General features: G+C 40.5%; 1 protein-coding gene across 1 annotated transcript in view; it reads left to right on the top strand.

Moving 5' to 3' along the window:
- Positions 1 to 463: 463 nt before the first annotated feature.
- The window catches only part of GGH (gamma-glutamyl hydrolase), a 29215-nt gene continuing 19405 nt past the window's right edge, over positions 464 to 10273 (top strand). Inside the window, exon 1 of the mRNA XM_026516424.4 lies at positions 464 to 8290. Coding sequence (XP_026372209.2) covers positions 8182 to 8290 — 109 coding nt within the window. The 5' untranslated portion in view covers positions 464 to 8181. The remainder of the gene's footprint in view (positions 8291 to 10273) is intronic.

Here is a 10273-nt window from a genome sequence, read left to right as displayed (position 1 = left end):
CCTTTGCTACATGAATGCTTTATACAGATACAGAGAGGAAACTGGGCCTCCTTTTGCTGACTCAGCCCTCATCCAGTTGCTGTGTTGAGAGAAATCTGACATCTGGCACAGACACACAATACAGACAACACAGCATTAATAAATAACGTAGATGTCTAGTAAAGATTCCACATAGAAATGTTAAAAAGGACAAAATTACAGATCACCCAGCAAAACCGCAATGTACCTTTGAACAGTCTTTCTCTTTTGTTTGTTGCCTCTCTCCTCTCTCCCCTCCCCACACCTTCCTTTCCTCCCTCCTCCTTACCTCCCTTCCTTTCCTCTTTTTCTCCTTCATCCCTCATTATGTCCCATCTCTGGGCTCCTTTGGGGTTTCTCTAAATCCATAACCAGCTCCCTCTCTTAGCAAAACAAAAGATCTCTTCCAGAATCCACCTTTCTTAGAAAGTATGGAAATAGGGTGGGATGGATTGGTGACAACTCTTTACCTTATTTTTGAAGTTTTAATTATAGTCTTATGTTGTTTTTTTTTTAAAAAAAGACTTTAAGTAATCTCTATACCCTATATGGGGCTTGAATTCACAACCCCAAAATCGAGAGTCAAATGCTCCACCAACTGAATCAGCCACACACCCCTAGTCTCATGCCTTAAAAAAAAAAAAAAAAAAAAAAAAGTGTGTGTGGGAGGGGGCTGGTTAGCTCATTTTAAACCTTTTTAAATTTTTTGTATTAAACATTATATATTTTCAAGTTAAAATTAATTCAGTTTTTCCTTTTTCAACCATTTTTAAACCTTTTGCTCTCATACATGTGTTCCCATTAGGTTCTGGGCAAGCTGTGTTAATTTCCTGCCATCTAGAGGATGTCATAATGAGTCAAAGGACTTTGCAAAGAAATGCCGCTTCTTCACTTTAGTGAAAAAACACTTGGTTTCAAACATTCCTATACACATTCATAGGAGAGATAGAGTAGACTCTGCAGCTAAACTCTGACCACTCTGATGCTCTCATCTTACTAAGTTCTAGGATGGTTTATTTCTCCTTCCCAGTAGTGTCATAAGAGAAAACTCCTGAGGTTTGCTCCTGTCAGCTTCCCTCTGCTCTCCTAAAAACCAAGAACTAGGTATAACAGGGTTTAGCTAAAGAAGGCTGTAGTTGTTCCTCTGGTTGGTGGTTCTAAGTCTTTGGGTCCTGTTTTCAGTAAGTAGAGCCCTACCTAGGAAGATACTAGAGAAGAGCCCTTTCTTTTGTAATTAATAAGGCATTGCCTGCCCCCAGAGATGTATATCCTGTTCTACTGAACTTACTGGTTTCACTAAAAGTAAATAGATGCCTAAGGAGTGACTTGATTCAACTTCTGGATGTATGTCACACTGCTAATACTCCTTACTTTATCCAGTTATCCCCTCTTCCTCTTTCTTCTCCTTCTCTTCTTCCTCTAGTGGCCTATTGAGTTCCTTACTGGGGCCTCACTAAGTGGACTGCTCTCCCTTTTGCACAGATAAGCTGAGATCTCCTCAAACACTCTTTGGACTAAAGAGTGAGACCAGTGTAGTTGTAATGAGACTGCTTTTTGCCACTTCCCAGTCCTACCCAAGGACTAATGCTGGAGTATTTCTTTCTATACCACTACCATTACTCTTTCAGATGTCAAGGTGTATGAAGAACAGAGGAGGGGAAGTGTTAAAACAGGGTAGTTCAGAAGAGGCTGGGCAAATTCTAGGGTGCAGCTAGACACCCATCTTTTGATAGATAAGTCATGAGTGATCTGCTGGTAGTTGATGACTGGCGACCTATATGTTATAGCATTTAGATGAGCAGCACCTAGGACTCTGCTTAGTGACAGTCAGTGGTACTTCCATCAAGTGGTCCGCAAGTATGTGTAGTCAAATATTGTTGGTGATGATTTTCTCTAGAGGCAATAAGGAATGCAAAAGTGGCCAATGACAAGAACCTACTCTGACTCTTAAGTAAAAACTAGGTTGAGAAACTCAGACTTGAATTATATTTTATAAATAATTGACGTAAAATTAGGGTGGAATATCCAGTTACCTAACACATCTATACTTAGAAATGAACAAAGGGTTGTCCCTTTTGGAGGTGGAAAAAAATATATCCCAGGCCCAGTTAGATGGGATAATGTTATTATAAATGTTTAAGAAAAACATGTTACTAATAATAAACTTTATCATTTCAAATGGTCCTTAAACAGATCTGAGGGGAAAAGGTCATTTTGGAGATTTTACTTATCACATCTAAATACAAATACAGTGGGGAGGGGGAATAAATACATACATACCAGTACAGTGGGAAGGACAAGGTATCAGTTTTGCTTGTGTTTTGTTACGTGTGTGTTAGGTCTAGTGGTCTGTTTTATTCTTTGATATTCCAGTGGTGATTTCTGTTTTGCTATCTTCCTGATTTTGAAGAAAAATTCAATGTGTTTTACTCTAGGTGACACTTTTGATTTTTGCTTTGCATTATACCGTATTAAACTTACTAAGGCTTTTGTTTAGCTGTTTTTCTTAGATAACTTACAATGCTTACAGTCTTAGGATCACACATACTAATAAAACAGGATCCTCTGATGATATTATGTCTTGCAGTTATACAAAACAATGAGGGGCACCTGGGTGGGTCAGCTGGATAGTTATCTGCCTTCAGCTCAGGTCGTGATCCTGGGGTCCTGGGATCGAGCCCCATGCTGGGCTCCCTGCCCAGCAGGGAGCCTGCTTCTGCCTCTCCTACTCCCCCTTCTTGTGCTCTCTCTCTCTGTGTCAAACAAATAAAATCTTTAAAACAACACAAGAAGACATTATTTTTCAGGCAAAATAAACAGAATTCAAAATTCTTTTTTATAGATTCCAATTCTCTGCTGAAAACTTCTTATCCATTTTACCCATATTTTTCTCCATTTTATTTAAAATTAATCATATTTTATTTAAAATAAAAGCCTTGCCTTCTAATTGCAATATCAGGATCACCTATGGGTCTTCTATTTTACTTTTCTTTTTATACTACTATTATTTCTGCTTATTTTTAAAAATACTTTATTGTATGCTAGACTTTGCATTTAACTACAGAGGCTCCAGATAATATCTTCCATTAGCAGTGATCCTTCCTTTTGTCAGATAGAGTGAAAGGCTAGTCAATCCAATCAGGTCTTATGCTGGGTTGCTAATTTAGTAAGATTCAGTCCATCTCTGGTTCATCCCCATTCTTCATGATTGTTCCTCTTGGGCTTATTGATTAATTAATTTTTGATGGAGAGAGAGAGGCATGAGAGCGGAGGGAGGGGTACAGGGAGAGGGAGAAAGAGAATCCCAAGCAGGCTCCATGCTCAGCACAGAGCCCAATGCAGGGCTCTATCTCAGGGCCTTGAGATCAGGATCTGAGCCAAAATCAAGAGTCAATCCTCAACCGACTGAGCCACCTGGTCCTCTTGGGCTTCTGATTAATACCCTGCATACTCTCTTTTTTTCTCAGCCTTGAAGTTCTACCTTTGGTAGACTTTAAACTTAGTATCCATCTTTTGCAGGTTAAAAATGTGGTAACTGCCCTGAAGCATCTATTGTGGGTTTGCTGAAGGCTCCCTCCCTCTAATGGAACTTTGTTTCCAAAGCTCTGCAAGACAAGTGAATGTCTCACTCTGCCTTTCCTACTCAGCCTTCCTCAGTTTCTGGTACCACCCCAGAATTCAGCACATGTCCCATAGGAAAATCTAACCATGTACTTTATATTTTCCAGTCTTTTTTTTTTTTTTTTGCCAGCCTATAAAACTACCAAAAAAAAAAAAAAAATGCTACTGATTTCTCTTTTCCAGCTAGGATCTATCTGCCTTATATCTATGTTAATTATACAACTTTTATCATGCCCTTTGTTCTTTTCTTAACTTCTTCTACCTGGTTGGTGAGTTTAAAATGGCACCTTTTGACTCCCACCAATACCTATACACAGTGATTTTATTTTGGTTTTTTCTTCTTCTCTCTGCTTTCCTCTCATTTTTAAACTTGCATTCTTTCTATTGGGCAGAATATATGTTTATATTCTACTCTTTGACCCATGTCCCTACTCTTATTTTAGCATTAGTACTACAATTAAATCTATTAAATGCTCACCATCAGTTATTTTGATGTATTTTCCAAGTTATCTTTTGTTTAGATGAAATTCATCTTCTAGATGGTTTTCCAGAAAAGGTGTGTGAGAACAGTTATGTGTTTCTATAGCCCTCATACTTCAGCTGCATACAGGAATCTAAGAACTTATGTGAATTTTTCTTGAAATGATGCTCCATTATTGCCTTGATTTTTATGTTGCTCTTGAAAAGTGTGAGGTCATACTAATATTCTTACCCACATAAGTAAACTGGTTATTTTGCCTAGTGGACTTCATGATTTCTTCTTTTTCCTTAATGTCCAATAGTTTTACTAGAATAAGTCTCAGAGTTGTTCATTTCAGGTCAATTTTACCATTTTTCTCTTACTTACAGTAAGTCTCTTGGGTTATAGTGATAAATTCTGCTTTTGTTTCATTGCTTTGTTTTCTTCTTCTTCCAGGACTCCGATAATACATATGTTGACTCTTATTTGCCTTCTGTTTTAAGCACTTTTTCTTAAACCTGTTTTACTTTTTTATGTCATTTTCATTCCTTTGGTTGTTTCCTCCTTTTCTTCACTTATGTTTATTAAAATTCTACTTGAATCTTTTCTGCCTTAGACAGACAGTGGTAATTTATTCTTCATTTGTGAGATGGTTCTGTCTTTTCCTTCATATTTTTCCTGAATCGGTCAACTCTTGAAGCATTCCTTCCTTTTTTGTCCACTTCTGTTCTTAGGCTGTGAACTAGACTTGATACTTACACATATACACACATATCTAATGCTTGTTTGAAAATATTTTAGTTTGGACCTTGCTCTTACAGTTTTGTTTGTTTTGAGGGATAATTTTCATTAGGTGAAATGTTATAATTTACCTTTCTTTTCATCTCAGAATAGTTTTGCATTGCATTGGTCTGATTTTTTTTTTTTTAATAAGCCTTTTGTGGACAATTTCCAACTTGAAAAGTATTTTATTGTGTCAGTATAGTGACGTGTAATTCCTTTAACAGATAATGTTTTTGTGGTGGCAGTTTTATGTATGTTGGAGTGAGGTGGGGTGTCTGGCATGACTTACTGCTTCGGTTTCTGTAGAATCCTTAATTTCTCCCCTTCTTTCTTTCCCTTCATTGCCATGTCTTTAAGGGACACTACCCACTTGTCAGTGTAGCTGATTCTTCCTCAAAAGTAATACTTTCTGAAGCTTCCACTTCTGGTCTCTTATTTTCAAGTTCCTTCTTGACAGCCAATGCTATAACTCACCAAGATGCACCTGTGTTCAATATGTTGGCCCTTAATGTTTGACATTTTCTTTCAAGGTGTGATTTTGCCTATGCTTTGTTTAATCATCCACTCCCTTTTTTCTTTTTCAAAGATTCTCTGAAGCCCTGCTTCTCCCACTCTCAGCATCTAGATGTCTTGCAGCAGTGGAGGATGTTTTTTAAAATTTGCTACTGATCAATTTTCTGATAATTGGATATTTGTGGTATCCTCTGTCTCCTATATTGCTAAAGGCTTGAATCACACGTAATTATATTTGCACTGCTTGTACATAATGTTTTTTTGAAAATGTGCGGAGAGATTCTGGTTCAGGTGGTTGACATTACGTTCTAGACCCAAGCACAATTTATCTCTGTTATCTCTTATTAAAACAGAATTTATCTTTGTTCATAAGCAGCTCCACTTCATTCATTTTCATGCTTTCTAATAGTCTATTAATTCTTCAATTCATTACCCATTCTCTTATAGGTCATTTACATTGCAGTTAATATTTAACTATTACCAAAAAAATGCTACAAAGAACATACTTATGTCTATTTCTTTGTTCACATATCCAAGCATTTCTCTAGGGTATATATGTATGTCTGAAAAGTGCTGGTTTATAGGATATGTGCATTTTTTTTTAAAGATTTTATTTGAGAGAGAGAGAGCAGGAGTGGGAGGGGCAAGCGGCAGAGGGAGAAGCAGGCCCCCCACTGAGCAGGGAACCATACACGGGTTCGGGGTTCAATTCCAGGACCCCAGGATCATGACCTGAGCCAAAGGCAGGCGCTTAACCAACTGGGCCACCCAGGCATTCCCAGAATAGGTGCATCTTCACCTTTACCAGATATTCTCTAACTGGTTTCAATAATGGTTGTAATAATTTACAATTCTACTAGCAGCGTTAAAGAATTCTCATTTTCTACACACTTAAATTATTATTTTCAAGGGTGTACATTTTTGTCAATCTGATGGATATGATGTATTATCTTAATTTACATTTCCCGGATGACTATTGAAGGTTTGGTTTGTCTTTTTATATTCTTTCCCTAGTTTTCTTTTGGGAAAACTTTTGTTTTCCTTTCTTATGTTGTCCTTTCTTATTAAGTCCTTTGTATATTCCAGAAATAAACTTTAAAAAATTCTATATTTTGTAAATATATTTTCCAAGTTTGTGCCTTATCTTTAACTTTCTTAAAGCTATACAGAAGTTTCAAAACTAGAGCACTGTCAAATCTATTATTTTTCTCCATTAACATCTGTATCTTTTCATATAATGTTTTATAAAATCCTTCTGACCACCAATGTCATGAACATGTACTACTATATTTTCTTATTGGAATATATTTTGTTTTTCACATTTACATCTTTATGTAAATGGAGTTTATTTTTGTGTAAAATGCCAGGTAATGATTTTTCCTCTGCAGATAGATACCTGTTCCAACGCCACAAATTCATATTTACCAAGGCTCTTCCTCTGTTCAATCAGGCTCAGAACCAGCTGAGAACTTAAGGCCTTTCATAACGTCTTTAACCACATCCTTTGGGCTTATCTCTCGCCACGCCCTTCTACAGTAGCATTGTTTTCCTGTCAAACCAGACTACTTATTGCATTCACTCTTCTTGAATACCAAAACTCTATTCCTGCTCTCTTCATAAGCCATGTTCTCTCTTCCTGTCTTTTCTCCTTACTAAATTATAAACTTCTTCTAAAAAAGACATTGTCCAATTCACTTTTGCCTCCTCAGTAATTAGCACTGATTAAAAAGAGTTCCAATAGTTTTCAAAGAATTTTATTCTGAATTTAATTTGGCCCTTGTAGGTGGGCACTTCCACCTAGTACAAGCCATATCTATACACCGAGATTTTCACGCAGAAGGAAAAGGTTTCTGTCTTTTACCTACCTTCCCACCAAAATATGCCTAGGGATCCTAAAGCTTTTTTTAAATTTTTAAACAGAACCCTCAAAATACTTCTAACGCCCAGGAACCAAAGTTATCATTTCTGCCCATGTGTGTAGGACAGGCAAGTCTGTGGTTGAGGCCAACAGTAAAGGGGACGCGCCCCTCTATAGGGGATGCCAGAAGCTGACCCCTCCTTGACCCACTTCGGAGGTGAGGCCGCGCGCCCGGGAACGTGTTCACATCCATTGTCCCTCCCTCTTCCCTTCGTTTCCTCCAGCTGCCTCGACCCTCAAAACAAATATTAGGATGTGGAAATTACCTCCGAAGTCACTGTCTATCCTTCCATGGAACGCTGGAGGGCCCAACTCGGCTGTCAGTATTCCTAATGACATGGTCTGGCCTTTCAAGCGGGAGCTACAGTTGGCGCAAAGTTCTCGGGAAACTTCTCGAACCTCTCACAAGCCCCGCTTGCTGCCTGGTTACAAGATTCGGTCAGGCCGGGACCCAGGCGTTCCTCTTCGAGAGCCTGGGCTCCGTTACGGGTGACCTAAGGTCACCTCCGTAGAACTGCTGAAAGGGAAGATTCCACCCACCCCAGGCCTACCTCCGGCCCACCCAGAAGTTTCCGGTGTTCTCCGCACCGGCCGCCGCTCAGAAGCAGCGGGTGGCAGAGTGAGAGCCGAGCGATGGGGCAGGAGCAGCGACTGAGTCCCCCAAACCGTCCGCTCCAGCCCCGCAGCCTGCGCGCGCACCGGAACTGCATTTCCCATAGGGCTCCGCGGCGGAGGACCGCCCGCGCCCACCGCACCCGCGCGGCCGGGAGACCGCCCACCGCGCCACTGCCGCCTCCGCCGCCGCTGCAGCAGACCTGGGTGCCCTGCCAGCTGTGCCTTTGAAAGGCGGCGGGAGGCGGCGAGCACGATGGCGAGACTGGAGCGCCTGCTGTGTGTGCTGGTCCTGGTCCTGTGCGGGGCGCCGAGCCCCGGGCTGTGCGTTCCTCGCGCCTCCACCTCGAAGAAGCCCATCATCGGTAAGAAGGCCGGGCGGGAGCCGCGGGCCTGCGGCCGGGTGTCCGTCCTTGGCCCTTCCCGCTGTTGGGTTCCAGCTGTTGCGTCCCGTCTTAGAAATACCGGAGTCCAGGGTTACGATGTGTGCCTTCATTTGTAGCACGAGTAAGAGCCGAGCCAAGACACCATTTCGATCGTGCCGAAATATAGCTGATGCCTGGTGGTTTCCTCAAATACATTTGACTCTTGAAGTTGGAAGGGAGGAGGGTGCGCTGGGAAGAATCCTGCGGATTGTTTTCTTCTTTGTACATAGCTACGAATTTCTGCTAACTCACCAGACTCTGTACATACATTATGTTTATTAAAATTTCACGGAGTGAGGGCATATTTTAAGATACAATGCATTATACGTATAAAAATCGAATTGACCAGATGATCAAGGAATTACAGTATACTTTGGATGTTGTCATCTTCAGCATCGGAGGGCAGCAGTGGCTAGTATAATCCTAGTGTATAATCCTGGTGTTAAAGTGAAGCGTGTAATTTTTCGTGTCCAACAAATTTATGTTTTAAAGAGTAAAATCAGTTTGCATTGCCAGAACAGACATTCGAGACAGGGAAGGGGAAGGCTACCCAGGAGAAATCAATCAGCTTAGAATTAAAATTTGCCAAAAGCAGTTTATGTCAGACAATTAAGATTGGCTTTATTTTAGAGGTAGTATTATGGCATTCAAACTCCTTTACCTTCTGGGAAGAGGAACATCATATTCTGTAACTAAATAGTAAGTAAATGAGGTTTTTTTCCCCCATATATATTGCTAGTGCCCAATTTTCAAATGGTTTCTGTATCAATATTTGGAACTTGGAATGCCTTATTTCATAGCTGTTTAAAATGGTGGTTAGGTTCTCCAAGGAAAATTCACTCAAAATAAAATTCTATGTAGTGTGTTGGGAATTGTGAGTACTCTGAGAGGAGGGAAAAAGGAAAAAGGGATGGGGGGGGGGGATTCTTTTCCGTTTCCTAGAAGGGGTGGTAGTCCAGGGTCAATTACAGAAACAGAGAGTGTGCTTTCAGTCACATCACTTAAGACAAAATAGTGAACTAAGGACCTACTGTGTTCAAGGCATTGAATTAGGAAGTGCAAAGAATTCAAAGAGAAGGAAACCACAAAAGTTGTGATGTGGCTTTAAATTTGGGTGGAATTTTGGTCACATTTTGAGGGACTTACAGCCTGAGCTTTTTCTCCTGGGAAAAGTGAGTATGTGGGTAAAGGGGCAGGGTGGGGGAGAAGTAGGTGGAACTTACCTATTCTAATACACTTGTCTCCTTTCTGGTACTTATGTTCACATGTCCCAAACCCTTTTTTGTGGTGCCTCACCTTGCCTGCCTTGTACCGCTCCATCTCCATTTCCTGTGACACTCCCTCATTCTTTCCCTACCACATTTCATTTTTCCTCTGTGAAGACGATCTTACTTATCCACAACAAGAAAAATCGTCTTAACAAATTTTGGCATTTGGCATGTGTTAACTGAGTGCCTGACAAATGCCAGTTTTGTGACAAGCTGGAAATAGAGAAGTGGTTAGTATAGACAGCTCTTCCTGTCATGGCCTACGGGGACAGTGAAGTGTTCCAGATGGTGAAGCAGTGAATGATACTGGCCCAGGTGTATTCTCCAGACAGACATGTATTGATATATATTGGATGCCAGTACTATGCTGGGGCTAATGTTTCAGCGGGAAGAGGCAGCCTGAGAGGTAGGTGGGGCAGAGCACACAGCATCTTGTAGAGTTTATAAAAGTTTAGTAACCCATTGAGGTTCTTAAACAAGGGGATACCCCCTCTTGATTTGTTATCACTGATCTCATTTCCTATTGTTTTCTCCCTTGCTCACACAGAGCTCTAGTCATATGGACTCCTTGAGATGTGATAGGCACACACCTGACTCAGGGCCTTTGCACTTGCTGTTCCTACACTCAGGATTCCTCTTCTTTCAGATACTTGCG

Source organism: Ursus arctos, unplaced genomic scaffold, assembly GCF_023065955.2.
Source record: "Ursus arctos isolate Adak ecotype North America unplaced genomic scaffold, UrsArc2.0 scaffold_6, whole genome shotgun sequence".
NCBI classification, from domain to species: Eukaryota; Metazoa; Chordata; class Mammalia; order Carnivora; family Ursidae; genus Ursus; species Ursus arctos.
This window is presented reverse-complemented; position numbering and strand designations above follow the sequence as displayed.